The sequence below is a fragment of the Lycorma delicatula genome, chromosome 6 (assembly GCF_047948215.1).
Source record: "Lycorma delicatula isolate Av1 chromosome 6, ASM4794821v1, whole genome shotgun sequence".
NCBI classification, from domain to species: domain Eukaryota; kingdom Metazoa; phylum Arthropoda; class Insecta; order Hemiptera; family Fulgoridae; genus Lycorma; species Lycorma delicatula.
Window position 1 is genome coordinate 112,167,033 of NC_134460.1, and position 21,703 is coordinate 112,188,735.

The 21,703-nt window shown below is 27.6% G+C and overlaps 1 protein-coding gene across 3 annotated transcripts in view; it reads right to left on the reverse strand.

The window, feature by feature from the left end:
• Positions 1-21,703, reverse strand: part of Eip63E (cyclin dependent kinase Eip63E) — a 778,181-nt gene that overhangs the window by 43,869 nt on the left and 712,609 nt on the right. For all 3 annotated transcript variants that reach the window (XR_012756703.1, XM_075368329.1, XM_075368330.1), the window contains exon 4: positions 2,659-2,852. Coding sequence is in view for 2 of the 3 variants with exons in the window: in XM_075368329.1 (XP_075224444.1) it covers positions 2,659-2,852 (194 nt within the window). In the remaining variant the exon portion in view is untranslated. The remainder of the gene's footprint in view (positions 1-2,658; positions 2,853-21,703) is intronic.

Sequence of the window (21,703 nt, forward strand, 5' to 3'; positions counted from 1 at the left end):
AAGGTATTACTTCAGAGGATGAATGAGGATAATATGTATAAATGTAAATCAAGCGTAGTCTTGTTCAGTCTCAGGTCGACCATTCCTGAGATATGTGGTTAATTGAAACCAAACCACCAAAGAACAACGGTATCCATCATCTACATCTAGTATTCAAATCCGTAAAAATGTAACTGCCTTTACTAGGATTAGGAAACCTTAACTCTCAACTTTGAAATCAGATGATTTGCGATGTCGAGTTCACCACTAGACCAACCCGGTGAGTCATTACATAAATAATAATTACAGCAAAAGTAATAATTCATTTATATCTATGTGAAATGGTTAATTAGAAGATGTTACTTTTTTAATTCTTTCTATCATTTTAATTATTTACATTTTAGCTCCCCCTCTATGAATCAAGAGACCTTGATGAAGGTACGATGGTGAGGAAGCTTGAGTGCTCAGTGATACAGAGTAGCTGGATCAAAGGCGCAACCATATCAAAGAGGTATATGTTGAGAGCCAGACTAAGAATGATTCTTGAAAGACCAGCGGCTCTTTCAGTAGTTAAGGACATAAGTCAGGAGGACGACTTAAATGGTCATATCAACATCACTCAATCTTCTGAGTAATACGCAGCTGAAAGCAATGGAAAACTACAGCTGTTTTTTTTCCAAGAAAATGTATACTCTTAAAAGAGTCAAGTATAAGGTTAAGTATAGAGATAGAAGAACAACTGCTAACATTCATAGAAACCAAACTGCAACAGTAATAATCGAAGAACATAAGAACATAAGAAAGAAGCTGTAATAAAAAAGGGAGTCTGACAAAAGGTTGTTTCCTATCCCCATTGCTTTTTAATCTTTACATAGAATTAGTAGTTAATAATGTTAAAGGATAGCTTAGATCTGGAGTAACAGTACAAGATGAAAAGATAAAGATGCTATGATTTGCTGATATAGTAATACTTGCTGAGAGTAAAAAGAGATTTAGAAGAAACAATAAATGGCATGGATGAAGTCCTACGCAAAAACTACTGCATGAAAATAACAAAGAACAAAACGAAAGTAATGAATGCAGTAGTAATAATGTAGATGGACCACTGAATATAAAAATAGAAAGAGAAAAGATTACGAAGGTAGAAGAATTTTGTTATTTGAGAAGTAGAATTACTAAAGTTGGATGAAGCTTCTGAAATGTAATGATATAGAAGAATGTTAAAAATCAGATGGGTGGATAGTGACAAATAAAGAGAAAAATTGTCAAAAATGTTATGTCTTGTTTAACTGTATATGGTGGAAAATAATGAAGAAAGAAAGTGGCAAACTGATGAAGAAAGAAGCATTTGGAAAAATGTAGTTAAAAGGAGAGACAGACTTATTTATAGGCCACATATTAAGGCATCCTGAAATAGTCGCTTTAATACTGGAGGGATATGTAGATGGAAAAAATTGTGCAGGCAGGTAACGTTTGGAATAGTAAAACAAATTTTTAGGGATGTAGATGTAGGGGGGGATCATTTTTTATGAATACTTCTTTTTACCAGATAATTTTTCTGTCTTAATTTTCTTAAATTTTTTTTTTAATCCAATTATTAAAAAGAATTACCATTATATCTAAATAAATATTATCATTATATATATTTCACCATTTAAAGTTAACCTATATTTTTGGTAACAGTGTAATGATAAATCTAGAACAGTTATGATCTACTACATAATTAAAAAAAAATGAATATTATTTTATGGGAAAAAAATTGAAAGGCATTCTATCAATTAAACATACCAAAATTATATAAAGACGAGATCAAATACCCATCTCCCTGGAGTCATTATCAATCAATCAGTCTGTACATCAAACATGTTTTTTTGAGTATGTGTATATATTCAGAGACAAACAGACAGAGACAGAGGAGAGAACATGTGAGACTCCTGCCTCCCTCTGCAGTTTGCTAATGGAATACGGATCTCTTGGGAAGAGAGGAGGATAACAGAGAGGAGCGGGAGGATTAAAGGCTGAAGTGTAAGTGATGGGAGAGAGAAAGAGAGAAGACAGAAAGAGAAGTAGGAACTGAGGCACAGCTCGGTAATTACACTGTCCCACAGGGTATTGGTGAGTTCTGACCTGCGAGCCTCTGGGATACATTCAATTGCCTATTCAAATTCACAACCAAAAGCCTAACTTATAACTATGTCTATTACAGTCTAGCAATAATTCCATTCATAAATGTTAAAAATACAGTACCAAATTAATTTTTTTTTTTAAACTATAAATATAGTTTAACCAAATTTACATTATTACAATTTGTACTCTATGTTACACTATAAAATTAATTCAGATAAAAGAAAATTGCTAAAGAAAATATATATAATTTTTCCAAGACATCTTAAGTACTATTTGAATTATTTTTTTAACTATTTGCATTTACGACCTTCAAATATTACAAAAACAGGACTAAAAATAAAGTCACTGGAAATGTAAAAAAGATAAAAACAAAAATTAAAGTAATTATACAAATAATAAGTTAGAAATTTAATAAAATTATTTTTTCATTCAAACAGCAACAGTCATAATTAATTAATTACTTCTGTTAATTAATAAACTTAGATTTTTTACTGCTGCCAAATGATGAAAATAAATGATAATCAGAAAAAAATATATATCCATATAATTTACCCCAAATGCTGAAAACCTTTTGGTCCGTCTCCGATGCTGTTGTTGATCTTTATTAAGAAAAACTTCAGATTTTGGTCTAGGTGGTTTCTTCGGTCTCAAAATAACTCTTGTCTCTTCACAGATATCCTCATCTAGTAATTTTGAATCGCTGGAGACAGATAACTGACGTTTAACACGATCATGACCATCCCATTCTGTAATCAAAAGTTATAAATAATATAATAACAGACGGTATCATAAATTATCACATATATTTAGTTATAAGTTTAAAATCCTTCACATTGTACTGTTCACTGCTAATCAAAATATTAATTTTGTTGCTTATATTTTTGTCCAGTAATGCTATAAACTGTTTAAATCTGGCTAGATATAATTCTGAAGAAGTAAAGAGCTAGCACCACTACTCTATCACTATTATCTTAGTATGATGCCATCATCAATGCTCCTAAAGCTTTAAACATTGATATCACTAACAATACTGAGGATGAAAGCAACCTATATATATAAATAAAAGTCAAAGTAATTTTCATTTAAATTTATATCAATAAATAATGGATTTATTTTATTATAATTATTCAACAACAGATTACCTTAAATGCAACAATAAATTTATATAAACACAGCAAAATTGTTTAACTGATCAATATTTCAATCTAATTCCAGCATATAAAGTTGTAATGAATGGTTTTAACTGAAAAAACCAATCATTCATTAAAACTATTTAGGGGTTGCCTTAAATCATATTACACATCTAGGTTCTAAACTTTATGACAATTGAGAAGTTTGGAGAATGCACTATGATGAATGAATAGTATTAATAAAGATAAATAAGTAGCTTTCAATGGCCAGGCTTTTGTATACTTAATATAACTAACTTGTACAACAGTAGCATATTCTATATATTTTTGTACAGCTTCATTAGTTCATAATAAATTTAAATTACAAACAGAAAACAAAAATAATAGCAGAAGAGATGGTATGGTTTCTTTCCTTCTTGTTTGCTCTTTTCCTAGCTACAAAATGATCAAACTCTCAGAAATATTCAACTATTGAGTGTAATTAAAAAAAATTAAACCTAATAATTGTAGGCTCTTGCTTCCTTACTGTAAGGAACTCTGATGTGTTATGGATTCTGTTGTTTCCAATGTGGGGTTTGCAAATAATAGCAAACAAGTGGCTAACATATCAATTAAATAAAGAAGGCCTAACGGCCTCACTTAAAAATTTAGAAGAATGCATGAGCATGTGTAAAATAAAATCTTTAAATCAATCATATACTAAATAGCAAAGCAGTAAGAGAATACCTACATTAAAAAATAAGGAGGTAGAAAGAATACGATGTAAAGAAAATTATCTGGAATACCTACATTAAAAAATAAGGAGGTAGAAAGAATAAGATGTAAGGAAAATTATCTGAAATTTAAATTCAATTATAAGAAAAAACTATAAGTAAATAATGTTTTTAAGATATAAGAACTTTCATTAACATAAAAATTATTTTAAAAACAAAAATTTTCGTAATGTATCAACACCTTTTTTATTGGTTGTTTCATTGTTTTCTAAATAATGTACAGCAGATCTAAACACACTCAGGGATCTGTTGTACTTTTAAATTGTTAACTTGATAAAGTAAATTATTATATTAAGAAAAAAATTAATAGCAAAGAATTTATTTTTAAACAAAAATAAAACTACCCATTATTACAAAATAAGTATTATATATTTATAAATTAAACAATCAAAGTTGAATACACGAAAGAACATCATAACATAATATTTGAATTTCAAATAGCACTATCTAAACACAACCAGCAATGTTACTGCTCTACTACCATGTAGTGCCTACTAAATCTTTCAGCTCTTCCAAGGAGGCTATAACACCTCTTTTGGTAATCACTGGTATAAATTAAAATTAAAAAGTAATAACAAATAACATAGAAATTTCTTAATAACCATATCTACCTCAAGCCCTACTGTAAACTTTAAAAACTTGCATATTACAAAGACATGTAGCAAACATAAACCTCAAAAAGGACATTAACTTCTAAATGGGTAATAATCTCTAAATTTTGGAGGCATATATCTCTAAAAAGGAAATATTACCTTTTGGAGATAAATAAATAATATTTATTAATAAATAATTCATTTTTAACGAAACATTAGATAACTTTTCACCTTTTATTTTTCACAGTTCAGACAAGCCAATTTACACATTAACTTAGACTCTATTTTTTTTTTTTGTTTTTTTCACAACATATGGAAACTTCTGAGTAGTAATATATTAGAGAATAATACAATGTAAAGTAAGATAATTATGAATCATAGAACCTGTATACTATAAGATCCTGAACAAGAAAATAAAATACTAAAATCTACCTGTATGGGAAGACCATCCTTTTATACAATTATTGTTTCTGTGGGTGTAGTACATTTGTCTCTATTAGGTTCACCAAGCTGAGGATGCTAGCACCTGAAGAGGTGTGCATCCTTGGTATCTAGAGGGGTGCTACCTCTGGATTGTTTCTTATTCAGTGGCTGCACAACAAGCCTAATGGTTCAAGTGTCTAACAGATAAAGCTTGTCTTCATAATCTTCCTTCCCAATGAACAATAATAAAATGATTTCCATAGCTCAGTGAAATTGATAATGAAGGTATTCAATATCATGAATATAAAAGTAATTTTTTTTTTTTTAAATTTATAATAATAAAACATTAACAGATGATAAAGTTTAATTAAAATAAATATTTTATAATTTAGTTTTAACATAGAAGTGTCATTAGAGGTTGATAGGAAGTTAAGGTAAACTAAATTGATTCATTTATAAATGAATGTAATGAACAGAATTCTACATCTTAGTAAAACAGATTTAATGTTAATGTGTGTTAACAGAAGGCAAGGTTGGTTAACAAATAAAGGTTCCGTAGTAGTAAACATAATATGCTGGAAAGAGGTTAAAGCATGCTTATAGTGAATGAACTCTGTGAGTGAAACAAGTGTGATGGCTTTATTTTCTACACCAGTAGTCTTTTCATGTAACCTATAATACACGTAGATAGAAAGACACGCTATTGAAACTTATACTTCATTCACTGCACTTCAATCCAGTAAATTAATATAAGATGAAAGTCTTTTTTTACAAACATTCAATATTTTTAATTTGTATACATTATTTTAAATATTAATTAAATATACTAACATTTAATGAAAAAGAAATAAGTAACTATTCTTCAATCTACATTTTTAGCACAATTAATATAATGTTGTAAAATTGTTTATAATAAAAATAAAATTGTTACTTTAACTGATTCTAATTAATTTAGCAATAATTAGATTCAGTACAACTGGTAAATAATAATTATTAAAATACTTGAAGTATTACATGGTGTAACAGATATTTTAAGTTACTAATAACAAAAAAACTATTTTCCTATTAAAGAATAAATATATTATAAGAATCAAACTAATCGTACATAGTTTCTAAAAAATATATTTTATATATAATCACACATTTAATATTAAAAAAGCACAGTATGCAAATAATTACTCGCTGTGGGAGAGGCAGAAGATCCAAATTATTTTAATAAATATGCTTTAAACAAACACCATTGCAAATTTCATGAGCTTTAATTTCTTTAAGTACTGGCAGATCCAGCAATGCTTCACTATTGCTAGATTTGAGCAATATATTATTTATATATATATATATATATATAGATTAAATGAACACAATTGAAAGTTTGATAAAACGTTAAGAAAATGAACATTAATGGAACTTCACAAAATTTAACCTTTTTTTTTCCCTTCCCCCCTTTCCTTTGGTTTTTACCATTTTCATTTTACCATATTCTCTTTCCCTGTTCCCACTTTCTCTTTTCCCCATTTCCTCTTCCTCTCCCTTTCTTTCCTGTATTTCTCACATTTCCTCCCCATCCTCTACCCCTTTCCCTTTCCTTTTCCCCTTTTCCATTTTTCCATTCGCCCCTTCTACCTTTTTCGATTTTTCCCTTTCTCCCTTTTCCCCATGTGTAAATCGTCCAGTAGTTTTTTAGTCTACAGCGAACAACAAACATATTGGAAACACTGAAATAGAATTGTAAAATATTTAGTATAGCATGTGTTGCTTTTACATCCAACAGATAGTGCTGTTTAAAAAAAACATGTTTTTACCTGTCACAGGTGTGACATCTTAGGTATATAAAAACATACGCATATTCGAATGCAACGTTATGTCAAAATTTCAAAGCAATTGGTGAAGTACTTTCAGAGATTTAAGATTTTGAACAAATGAACATTTACATTTTTATTTATATAGATTATTATATTATGAATACAAAAAAAAAATATATATATATATATATATATATATATATATGTGTAAAACATAACCCAAGAAGAAGGTGGGAGAAGTTCTACTCAAAATTTCACAAAAGATTTTTGAGAAGAATGACAAATAATCTTATTTGTAAATAAGAAATACAAATAAAATATGAAATACAAATTTCCTTATTCTGGGTGAACAACATTAACCTTGAGAGAGAAAGAGAGAACTGAAGAGAAAATATTAATAAAGGGTTATAATTTCCAATCATATAATGGTTGAGACATATGTGGTAAATTATACAAGTTAATTAGAACGGTTGAGCACACAATAAGGCATTGTTTCAAAAACTAATTCTTAAAATTATTTCCATTATTATAACCTTGGATATGTTTCTGTGTATGTAATCATAGTAAAATTACATGGATGAAATGGTAGGGAAATGAACCTAAAACCAGCCGATCCAAAAGCTAGCATTCTAATCATCAATATTAACTTGTAACAGTAAGCTAGTTATTTATTTATTAAGGCTTTCAAGAGCACAAATCATTTTTTATCAGAATTTATTTTGTCTTTTATTTCTTTTTTTATCATTTATTACAAGCTACTATTTATACAGTCAAGAAAAAATAACGATCTGGGATTTAATGGTGTTCATTTTAGGCATTTAATGATTTTTACTTTGTAACTTTTTAAATGCTTTACATTGCATAATTCGATGCTGGTTATAAATAAAGATGTGTAGGCACAATTACATTAATATACTTTCAAACTGGATGCCACATGAGATTTGTTACCTTTAATTGCTAGCGCAAGCAAGGCAATTTGAATAATTTTCTTAAAATTAAACAAAACAGCTTACCCAAAATTCTGTGTATAACAAAATCACGCGCGCGCACACACTTTTATAGTTATTTCACTAAATGATATATAAAATTCTGTATTATATTATTATAAGCAAAAGAGAGGTTTTTTTTTAATCACCAAATGAAACAAAGTGCAGCCACAATGGATGCAACTAGCTTTGCAAATTACAACTACTGTGTACTTGTGTATGCAATTTGATCAGGTAATATCTCTAATACCCAATTTCAATTTAAAGTTCTATATCAAAATTAAATAAATATACATACAGTAAATTTATCCATAAAAAAACAATAAAAGTTAATCAAATTATTTCCAAAAAGGGAAATAAACATAATTTCAACTGAATTAACAAAAAAATAATTGAAACATCTTATACTGCTTCCTATACAATTTATGACACTTTAACACTTGTTTATCAAATTTTTGTATCAGTTATGAGTTAAATATGTAAAACAGCAATTAGCTTAATGTTTGTGCATGGGAATCTGGAATGGAAGTTTTGTAGTAAATTAAAGATGTCATCCCTGATCAGGATACAAACCTGGGACCTTCCAGATGAAAGGCTGAGACACACTACCATTCGTCATGGAAGTTACTGGAGTTAAAGTAACAGTAACATAACAAATAAAATATTAACAAATAAAGTAACATAATAAATAATAAATAAAGTAACATATAACATATAAAGTAACATATAAGTAACATAATATATAATAAATAAAGTAACATAACAAATAAATATTATGTTTATAATTAATATTATAAACATATGCTAAAGCCTTTTTGGAAATGAATTTATGATCAAATTCACCTTGAAAATTTCAGCATTTATAAATCATTTCTGCAAGATTTTAATAAATATAATTACTTAATAAAATTCAGCAGTAGTAATATATCAAGTTAATTAATATAAAACTACTAACCTCCGTGAAAGAGTGACCTTTCCTTGGAAGGCTTTGTGTCCAAATCCCAATCGGGTTTGGTATTTTTACAAAAATTCTATTTTACATTCCACACACAAGTTGTAAGCTTAAAAAGTGAACCAATCAGCTCAAAGAAAAAAAATGTTATCACTCTTAATTATACATTAATCACAAACATACATAAAGGGGTAAAAGAAAACCAATTTGATAGATGTAACCTGAGTAAAACAGGCTGCGCCTTTGATTAATACAATTTTAATTACTTCATTATATTTAATGAAGTAAATAGGCAAAAAAGAATATATTCAATGATTTTTTTTCTTATTTTTTGCTTTATTTTGCAATTTGTTTATTGCAATAAATGCAACAGATTTTTTTTTAATGTATAAATTACTATGGTAAATAATAATGGAGGAAATCAAAATGTATTACATGTGTTTAGTAGATATAGTTAACTGAAAGATAGCAAAACCATTATTTTACCAGACACTGAACAAATTTGGAGTATAATAATAAATAATTTAACAATATCAGCACTCTGGTTCAGCGATTGAGATGTACAGTAAATACAGATATAACTAATTTAATTTAAAATGTTATAAATTGATTTAACTAATTTATTAATTAAATAAAAGCAAGATAGAGTACACTGTTTTAAATAAATAAAATGAGGCGTACCTTTTTTTTAATCTCATCAGAATTCTGTACGCAAACAAGGGACACTCAAAAAACATTACTAAATCGTCTTTAGTAGGAGGTAGTACAGCAATTTAAAAAGTGCATTACTGTACATGTACTGTAGCATCAATACATTCCCTTTTTTCTAGAAACTGATTGCAGAGTACCTTAATTGCAATCTATGATAAGAATTACAATCATTGTAATGTTCCTGTCTTCTTTACTCCATTTTACTTTTCCTTTAACTTTCCTTTATGTTTTACCCTTCTCTTTTTATTTTTGTTGAAACAGTTTTTTTTCTTCTTTAGAATGATTTACTGACTTTTTAAATGGATAATGCAGACTTTAAAAATACTACGTTGTATGTTAAAAAGAACAGCATTGTAAAAAGAAGGGTGTATAATAAATTATTTTTCTTAAAAATGAATTAAAAAATTACAATAAGGCAACATTGCTTACTTCACTACCATTCTTTTCTTTATCATTTTCATATTTTATTCTCTCCGAGTTGGAGACTCATAAACTGTCACAGCAATCTACATAAAAATATCTTTCAATGTTTTTTTACACATTATTTCACTTAAAACAATTGTTTTTAAAGATCAAAACATAGGAAAAAATAAAATATATTTTGTAAAAAAAAAAAACATACTTTACATGCTATTATAATATTTTATTTACACAATACATAAAAATTCTTAAGTAAAATACAAAACAGTCATCATATCTTTACCAATAAGACTGAAGTTTTTACCATTGTGCTCATTCAATTTGGCATTTTTTATGTCCAGTACTATTTCAGTTATTGACCAATTTTCAAGCAACATCTATTTCAGTCAGGAATGATTATTTTTAATAATTTAAAAAACTTCTATAATTTTACTTATATGTTGAATAAAAAAATAAGTACAACAGTGAAAAATTACCATTATTTTACTGATGAATTGATGTTTTGCATTCAATAACAATTATCTCTCATAAAAAAATAATTACCTCACCCTATTACCCCAAGAGCAATAGTCCAAAACACAAGCACTGGCTCTTATGATTGTTACAGAATTTTTTCCTGTCCACAAAACTAATATAGTAGCTACTTTAAAAAAAAAAAATTATTTAAATACCATGCCACTGATATCAAAATAAAGGTTACTAATCTTAAACATTACTAGTTAAAATTAAGGTTACTAAAAGGTTTAATCGCATTACATATTTTTCAGATTTTAAAATGAAAATAACTACTTTTTTTATTTATAAAAATACTCATTTTAACTAAAAGAGCTAATTTTAACTAAAAGAAAATTTTTAGATAAAAGAGCTATTGGTAATCCTATTTATTTTTTACTTGATCTACAACTGTAATATTATTAATCAAAAAATTCTGAAATTTGGGATTAAACAAATTCTATAAGGCATGATATAAAATAAATTTGAGATATTTGAGGGTTTTATACATGCACATCGACTTATAAGTTAAAACTTATAATTAAATTATAAAATGGTGAAACGAAGCGAGTAATTATGCTTCACATAAACCAATAAAAACATAATAACATGTTTACAGTTATTATACTTAAGCACAATAAAATAATAGATAAATGGGTTTCATATGAATGTTTAAATTTCATATGTTTGTAAAATTTATTTCAAATTTTTCTAACAAAAGTTACTAAAAAAAATTATTATTTTTTCAATTAATATAAATCACTAAATGCTAAGAATTACTTATTTTTATAAAAATAAGTTCTTATAGGAATTTTAATAAAATTATTTCAGTCATTCTTGCATGACGTATGAAACTGAAACCAACTGAGAAAATTGACTGTAGAGAGAATAGTGGAAAACAAAAACAAGCATAGGTAGATTAATCATTGTACAAAGCTATGGAAGCAGACTATGCTTTAATAACACAACTGATTATTCAATGGGTTGCGCAATTTTTCACCCACAAGTACTGTTCATTTATCCCCTAATGACTCTAATTTTATCAAATCCATATAAATTCCCAAATGATACGATTCTACTCTAATTACGTTACATGTTATTTCCATAAAACTACACTGCACACCACACTATGAAGATTGCGCATCACTTAATTGTGGTTAGGGGGTATATTGATGCAAATTATCAACCCTTTTAAACAAAATATTCCAAAACTTCATGAATTATACATTGATAAATGTCTGAATTTAATTTTTATTTTGTTGTACTTACTATTGTGAAACCACTCTGTGGACCTCCATAGCAGAGTGGGTAGTACGCACATTTCTGCTTTTCATCCAGAAGGATCTACATTTAAATCTCAATCAGGCCTGCCATTTTTCACATGTAATAAAATTCATTTCATTTATCATAATAAAAGCCAGTGTATATGACTGCCATTGGGTGTAATCTTGCTTTCTATCTGAAGAAGAGTAGACAGAATTTTCCTCTAACATTTTTCATATAAGCAATAAGTTAAAGAAAAGAAAACAAATAAAAGATTCTATATAATTTTAAGAAAAGATAAACTGCTGTACAAAAATGCAACAGTACATACAACTTCATACTTTTTTCTTTTTTAAAAGAAAAGAAAAATTTTTTACTTTTAAATTATTCTAGGAAAATGAGGAAATTATTCTAATTAAAATGAGTAATTAGCATTAGATAAACTGAAACAAAAAAATTGTGCAATATAAACCATTAGAATGAGATTAGAGGAGGACCAGTACACTCTGAATTAATTGAGACACCAAACATGTTTCTACCGCACTATAATTATTTCTATGCAGAACTTGTAATCTCACACATTAAATCTCTTAAACACAAGAATCATAAAATAAAATAACAACATGAATAAGGTATAAATTTTCAAAAATTAAAGAAAAATATACATCAACATGAATTAATAATATACCAAATAATGATAATGATATTGCAATGGCTATTTATAACAAAGTAATATATCAGAGAGATGTTAAGAAATGTACAATGCCTTTAGACAACAAAACTATGAGTTTCAAGCTATCATGCAAAGAGATGTTGGTCCTCGCCACTAAAATCTTTCATATTTTTCATGGAAAAAAGCTCCAAAACTGGCTGCTCAAGACAGGTATGCAATCATAATATAGTTACTAGTTGATTTTCTTTCAATTCATAACACAGAAACAAATTCAACTCTTAATATCAGCTAGTCAAGAAACTATAAAAAAATTAACAGGATTTTTTTTTGTTATGGACCAAATTTGTTAGTGTTACAGCGTTAAAATCACAGATGAGAGACTACACGCATTTGCTCTCTTATAATTTAAACATTTAAATTAACTTGAAAATGGAGGAAGAATATGGTACATTCAAAAAATGCGGTATCAGTTTGACTGAAATGTAAAGCAATTTTCAAATTACATCAACTTGGCTGGTAACATTTCACACGATACAACATCTAATGCAGCATATAGGTAAAAAAATTAATAGCAACCTGAGTATTAGAACAGAAAGTAAACAATATTAAAATTAACATTTTAAATTGAGAAGAAAATATTAGAAAGTATAAATTACAATACTATGTTTGAAACAATGTCATGAATATGAAACACCTCTAACAGATAAAAGATTATTTAAAATTTGAAGGGTTTAGACATAATAACAACAGGATTGAAGAAGAAGAAGTAAATATTAATTTTATAAAGATAAACAAAAAGAAGGCCTAGATTGAAGCAAAGGGAACATTTACTGAAAGTAGTACAATGAAAAAAGTGATCCTGGCGCAAACAAAAAACAATGATGACCGTTAAAAAAACTGTTTTCTCGCGGTCGCGGGTATGTGACTGATGCGAAAAATAGATAAAAACAATCTTTGATGTGGGTTATATATCGTGCTAAAATTTGAGCTCAATCAGTGCAGAATATTTTGAAATTTTGAAGCGTACACAAACGAACTTAACATTTTTATATATAAAGAAGTTTTGCAAATTTGCATAGGATATCAAAAACAGTTATCAGGTAATAAAATAAGATCACTAAATTTTTAAGTCTATTATGAAGCTAATTAGTATGCTTCAAATACACCAGAGGATATAACACAACTAATTGTTAATAATAAAACATAAGATACAATTTGTAAAATATGAATAAACATGTGTAATAATTAAGTGTAATAATACTCAAGTAACGAAATACAATACATCGGAACACAATCAAGAGATAATGTAAAACAAAGCACTACCACTAAAGGGAGAGAAAGAGAGAGAGAGAGAAAGAGAGAGAGAGAGAAGGAAGATAAAGACTTACTTGCCAATACGTAGTAAGTTACAATAGTAAAGGTATTGTTAAACTACAAACAATGGCAACGCAACTTAGTACGTATATAGACAAGACATGAGACAGTAACAGAATACTGGGGAACAATTACCTAACTTGTCACAAGAGGAGTGCAGTGCTTTGCACTGTGGATAGAATGGATAAATTTACACGTTAATTATTAAAGTTTCATGATGACGATAAAGTTACCACGATAACTTTTTAAACTTTTTTTTTTAATCAGAATTATACAACTTCTATCGTTTACATCAGTAAAGAATTACTCGATTAGATTAAAAATCTCAATTAAATGGTTTAATAATAAATTATACTCTTAAAAAAGTTTTAAGAGTTCAATTAAAAAAAAAACCTTTATATATTTAAATTGGTAAACGTGAAACAAAAAAAAAAAAATAATTTAATGAGTGGAAATCATTAATTTTACTTTCAATAAATAAAACAACTGGATAGTAAAAAAAGGGAATTTTACCTAAACTCTTGTCTGCTTAATGAATGAATGGGTGGAAAGAATCAGATACAAGTCTACTAATTAGAAGAAAAACTCATTAAGATTACGTTCAGGTTTGATTTCTTTTTTAATTGGAAGGCTTGCAGCAAGATAAACGCGCATGCACACATAACCCCACATACTTTCAATTACAACATCGTAATGCAATCAGGTATTAATTCCACTAATACTCCACTATAAATCGATCGATGGACCACCTTACTATTTTTTACAATATCAATGAGATTAATCTATAAGAAAAAAAACAGTAATCCTTGAAACACCAATTTATAGACTAATGATAAAAATACTGATTAAGGTTGAAACTCGCATGTTTTAAATTTACAATATTAATGAATTTGTCAAATTGAGCTGATAGTAACATTTTCTTAAATATGTAAACATTTTTGATATATAGTTTTAACATTTTTATCAAAAATAGTCAACTGAAGTGCTACATTCTTCTGGTTTACAGTTAATAATAATAGCTTGCATGGAAGATTGTTAACACATCTGTTTAATTTACTTTTTATTGAAGACTTCTTATTTTCACAAAAATCTATAAACATTGCAGAAATTCAACAAACAATTTCTCTTTAACAGTCTATAAACAGAAAATTATTTCTATCAACTTCTATAAATTACAGTTTTATAATTCCCTCATTTTAAATAAATTTTAAATACATCAAGTTTTATAACACAGATAATAAAATTTAACCTACAACTAAATTCTTCCGTAAACTTAGCAAATTACAGAGATTTGTGAACTTTTTCAAAATTCAAAATTATTTAACAAAAAGTTTTTCTGGCCAATAAAATATATTTCTTTACTAAATGAAATTAATTACACGAGTATAAACAATTATTTTTTTGTAAGGAACGTTAAAACTGTTATTTAAAAAAATGTTTATGTAAATATATATCTTGCATGTAAATAAAATAATATGATTTTACATAAATTTCAATTAGGCCTTCCAAAAATGTCATTCATTATATTTTTTAATATTGTAAATTTAATTTCTAGAAAAATTTGCAAAAAACTAAAGCTAAATCATGTACTATTTGTGCATCAACAAACTCATTTTTAAGGCATTCTTGAACATATATAAAATTAGTTTGTAACATCATCCTCATGTCATTCATATTGGCTATGTCAGTAGCAACAATTAATTGTAACTTCCTACAAATCGATATTGCTCTCTTTTCACATCCTGCCTGTAAATTAGCACTTTTTAAAATTCCTCCCCCTAAGTTTAAATACTCCTCTTAAACAATTATACGAATATTTAATTACATTGCAAGTAGCAAGCACTGTATTTTTTCTTAATGGTACAAAAAATAAAAAAAGCAAAAAATATTTGTTCACAGGTAACAAACACGAACAGGTCAAAATAGAAGTTCTGGACGACAGCAGACACCCATTATGAACTGACTTAATAAAACAATGACAATGACCATAAAAAGTAGTTTCTATGATCTGTAAAATAAGATGAAGCACAAAACTGTAGTATACATGTTGATGGCTGAACTAATAGCTATGTATGTATCTGAACATTGACAGTTATGTAATCGAAGAACATGCTAGAAGCCCAAAAAATACACTATTTGTGAAATTTAGCTGGTATATGAAAGCTACAAATTGTTAACAATGAGATGGTCCAGGACTTTATTACCAATGAATTAAGAGACATCAGCTGATACGTTGGTCAAGTGTTGAAATACTTTTCTGGAAGGAACCCAAAAAAAAAAAAAGATTGTTCAAGGAAAACATGGGGTGAAGGATGTTTTAGAGGCTGTGAGAAAGAAACAAATTTAGAATGATGACTTGATGAGGTAGACAACTTTGATGATGGAGTTGTAAGATGCAGAGAAAAAATTCAAAAGTAAAATAAGTAGTAATGCTACCACTAAATTGGCATAATAAAAATTAAAAAGCACAACTTCCATACTAACTGAATATGGAAAACAATAAAAAAACAATGGCTGTTGGTTTAACCAATATCAAATCAATGTTTCTGTATTAGTGACGTTCTAAGCACTGTTTACAGGGACAACAGACATCAATGATTGACAATTATTAAGATGGAAGTCTCCACTCTTCTTTATATTTAAAAAAAATTTCTTATAAGTTACCAAAGGGAGAGCCAAAAGGTTTTTCAAAAATCAACAAAAGATTAGCCTAAGTATAAACTATTAAATAATAGTGTACTGAAAAAAAAGTGTGCTGTACAGTAGTACATGAACATTATCAGACCATTTTAGATGAACTAAAACATCAGGAATGAACTACATAATGCACAGCTGACATTATGTATTACCCTACCTAGCACTCTCATTGAGTGTTTACGTAAGTTTTTTTCCAATAACAGGATTTTTTCTTTGTTATTTTCATTAAATTTATCTGCTTCATATTTAAAAATAATATTCAACTTGTAATTAAACTTATAAGGTATTTTAATGAAACAGCAAAGTTAAAACTTACTATTATTATTCATGTCCAAACCAGATATTGACAGGCAGAAAAGTCAGTGAATGCAAACGTCACGTAACTGGCTTAACAATGGAAACTTCCCCTACATCATCATATTTATTACACCATATTTAAGAAAAATAACAGTCACCATCTTAAAATGCAAAATTGTTACATTTATATCATTCCACCTAATACCAAAAAACCCAAATTAAAATGTTCATAAAAATCGAAAAACATATTAGACTAAATGAAAACGAGCACAAAAATAAAATGATGGTATGGCAAAATATCGAATTTGACCTCTCTTTGTTTGGTCAGTCAATAATTTATTTATTCAATTTTTCGGGTAGCAATAAACTGCAGATTGTGTTATACCTAGATTATATATATTATGTAATACTAAGTTTAGCACTCACAGCCTCACAAATTTACACTAAGATTTCTCAAAATGAAAATTCATTTTGACTACTGTAGACTTTTTTGTCATAATTAAAAACATTAAGGAAATAAAAGTCAAGCGTTTCTGTAATATCGGATAAAACTATTAATCTAACAGATATCTGCTTCCATTCATGTTTACTGAAAGGGAAAGTTTAGGCTCTCAGGCGAGCCGAGACCTACACTACCACCCTTTTGTACAGTTCATGAAACTATCTTACCGCGTTTAATTGGTAAAATTATCTCATTCATGTTTAACAAACCTCATTTCTGTAAACCGAATGAAACAAACAATTAGTAGAATATAAACCTAGAAAACTTTTATCAATTATTACCAAACAAAAACAATTATTTCCTCTCGGTATCATTAAGTGTAAAATAAAAATCTTATATGGACAGCACATGATTTTCTCGTACACCTATTAATTAACAATACACTTTTTTTTTTTAAATGAAAAGAACAAAATTTTATTTCATTAATAAATTCTGATATTTTTTTTATTGTTATTGTAGAATTATTTATTGTAATTATTTTTTACAATCAGAGGTTAATAATTATTAATAAATCAACAATTTTTAAATTAAAAAAAGGACCGATGATTCGAACTGATGTGGCTTCCCCTTTTAACATCAAAATATTTCATTAATTAAAATTTCATTTGGCTATAACTCTGGAACCAATGAAAATAAGTACCGCTTATCATATACCGTTGAAAATCTCTCAACGAGGACTTATTACTGCACTTAAGAAAAAGTCCAAAATCCAATTTTTTTTTTTGATTTTGGGCTGTTTTAGACACTTTTGGTTCGTCCAGTCGATAACAATCAAAAAGGACGGTGCACAACTAGATGTTACAACAGTCCTTGATGCAAAATCTCAACATCCTACGGCTAATCGTTTGTGAGTTATGCGAGATTCATACGTACGTAACAGACGTAACACCGAAACTAGTCAGAATGAAATCTGAAAACCGAAATTTTTCGCGATTACAATACTTCCTTGTACGACAAGGAAGTAAAAATGAAGGTAAATAGTTTACAATACAAAAAAATTCCATAAAAGGCTACTAATTTTAAATAAAAGCACAACCTACTTAAAAAGGGGTTAAAAAATTAATATACAGGAAAAACACCATGCTAATTTTAAAGGTTAACTGTAATACTCTTTCCCTAATTCCTAAATTCTATACGATTAAATAGTCGGATACTCTTCGAATACAAACAGCAATGCATGCGCGTATTGAGCGTATACGCCAGTAATTTACATTAATTACGTTTCCACTAACGCAACTGCAAGTGAATTAATTGACTAAATTAACAGAGGTGTTAAAACAAAGTTGTACCACTTTCACCGTAGGTAATGTAATTTAGAATAATTCAGAAGGCACAGCTGAAAACAGATAAACGTAAGCTCGCTGTTATCAAGAATGTCTAGAATAAGAACGATGACGCCATTCAACGAACCATTATACAAAATACAATGCAACACATAGGCCTAAAATAATAACGGTAGTGATGCAGAAGAAAGACTGCTGAGTGGGGATAATTATTAATAATCCCTCCTCATTGATATTAATAACAAAGGCATAATAGGTAGAGCGAAATCGTATCTATTAATCCAGTACATAATAAAGGTAGATGAAATTATAATAAATTTATACTGCCTAGAATAAAATTACCAAACAGTTTATTATAATATTAGGAAGATACTATCAATTAATAGCTTCCCGTAATGTAACTAGTAAATTTGTAATACCGAAACATTCATACGTTATGCAGCTTTATAACACACCTCGCGAATTAAGGACTAATAACAGTCAGCAAACTAAAATATTAGAAATTATGTTAATTATATTGACTGCATTATATTGTTGAATAACTGAAAAATAAACCAATCACTTTGTCTTAAAAAAAAAAATCTGCCAACAAAGTTATTATACTTTCCTGACTGGTAATTTTATGCAAAAAAAAAATAATGATAAATGAAAAAAGTTTTAAAAAATCCCCAAAAATCGAAATTTGTCTGCTCCCCACCCCCTAAATTACCCCAAATAAAAAAAAAGATTTTTTTTTGTTTGTGATGTATACTGTGTTAAATGAAGTAAACAAAAAAAATAAAAAAAAGTACAACCAATAAAAATTTTCTAAGATTTCTTTTTCGGGAAGGGGATGACTTATGATGAAATTTTAATTCAAACAATAAAAAAACTAAAAAAAGTTTTAAAAAATTCCAAAAATCGACATTTTTAAACTTTTATCGGTTCCCTTACGCCCCAATAATGCCTCGAAAAGTATTTTTTTGGAGACGCACTATTGCAATGCCTAGGAAGATATAACAAAAATTCGGTTAAAAAGGTAATAATAAAAAGATAGTTTTTTGATTTTTGGAAAGGAGAGAAGTTGGGGACAAAAGTTTTTTTTTAAATGGTAAGATAAGCGTGTAGAAATGGGGTTATGTTTGCAAGATTTTGAGAAAATTGCTCCAAAGAAACACTTTGCCCCACCCCCTGGAAACATTGTCCTCAAATTTTTACTAAGAGATTATCCTACATACGTGAATCTGTGCCAAATTTCATCAAAATCGGTTCATACAATCAAAAGTTATTGAGCTTCAAACAACCCAACTGACGAACATAAGTACGTGTGTTGTAGAACATTACTCCCCACTTTTTTTGCGTTTAAGGATCCCTTAAGTCATAAAATGTAGAAAAATGTAAAAAAAAAAATGCAATATTTTATTGAATTAATGATATAAATTTAAAAAAAAACTGGCTTAAAAAAATCTAAATAATAATTACTATAAAATACTATAAAAAATAATTATTATAAAATAACTAAATAATAATTTTTCTTTAAATTTTGACTTGCAAAGTCCGGGTCAAATTAAAAACAAATATCAATATCTTATTAAACTTTACTTTGGTGTAGTCTTTAAAAAATTAAATTATTTTTTTTTATTCCACATTTTTTTTTGGTTGTATTCTTATACGAAACAAAAAGTCTGCATATTGATAACAAACGGAGTAAAAAATAAAAAATTGCAGAAAAATGACACAGAGATTACTACAAAGCATGAGAAATTCTTTGAAATGAGGAAATACATAAAAGTTATTGAATTTTATAAATACGCTCTACAAACCTAAGATAAAAGAATGAAAAATATCTTCAATTATTTCTGCAGGCAATGTATCTTTTAATTTACAAAATCGTTCACTTGTATGAAACCTGAAACGGGACCAGCATTACCTCTACAAGATGAAAAAGAATCATAGAAATCGGGCCGGCAATAAAATAACACTTTTTTTTAAATGTATAAATCGAATTGATAATCTGTTTTTGAAATTAAAAAAAAAAAGTAAAAGTATAACGGTCAGGTTTATTTGCCTGTTCATTATTAAATCACTCCATTAACAGCAGAAAATAAGATAGAAGCAAAAGCTAAGCAATCAATATCATGTTCCCTATGAGCTAACTGCTCATTTGAGTATGAAAAGCTATGTAATATACAAAACTCGGTGAATGACCCGAGTATGATAGAATGTTTCTTATTAGGTAAGGTTACTTTTTTTTTGGGGTAGATGAACACAGCAATGTTATTTAGATAAATCAGAAAATATATCTTTGTGTAACTTATACATAATTGACTCAGGTTAGGAGGTTACAATGAGTTCTTAAAAAAAACAAACACATATTTCAACTTTATTTGAAGTGTTGGATTTGAGATAAAATAAAAAAGAAATCAATATTAATCAATTAAAAATTTGTATATAAAATACTATTTTTATTTTATTACGTCTTCTTGAGAGTGAACTTCTAACGAAAATGAATTAATAAATCGAATCGAATGCCACTGTTAATGCTTACGACATTCACAAAAACTGATCAATATCTTTTTTGAAGTATATTTTTTACGATATAAGAAAAAAATTCTCTACCTAATTATAACATATATAAAATAAAAATAAAATAGATAACGCCTGGTGATATTTTTAACTTTTATAATCTATTATTTTACTTCTTTTTTTTTTTTTTTAGTTAATCTTTGGCATTCTACTTCATTACCTTTATTTTGTAAAATGCGATGTACTTTTTAAATTAAAGTAGCATTGTAAAAAAAAAAAAACGTAAAAAAACGTTTTATGTTTGTTTCTAGACAATTATTTTCTTTTCATTTCGTTTTAAATGGGGAAAAAAATCATTCTGTCCCAGATTTAACTATGATTAAACATATTCTATGACTACAGAAATAACGTACGTACAATCAGGTAAATCACTAATATAGAGTTAATCTGACATTTTCCCTCTACATAACATTAGTGCAAAGGGTTACGTCAGTTCGAATAAATTTTTTCACATCAATTTGAAACTATAAAAAAATTATACATGTAATTGTGTGTGTTATAAATTATACATATAAAAATGTGTGTGTGTATGTGATGACGTTGATTGATTACAAAATAATTTTATACAAAATTAACTTGTAAACTTTCCTGGCTTTAAATAATTTTACAACAATAAATTTATCATACAGAATGTATCTACCTAGTTTTGATGAATGCTTAA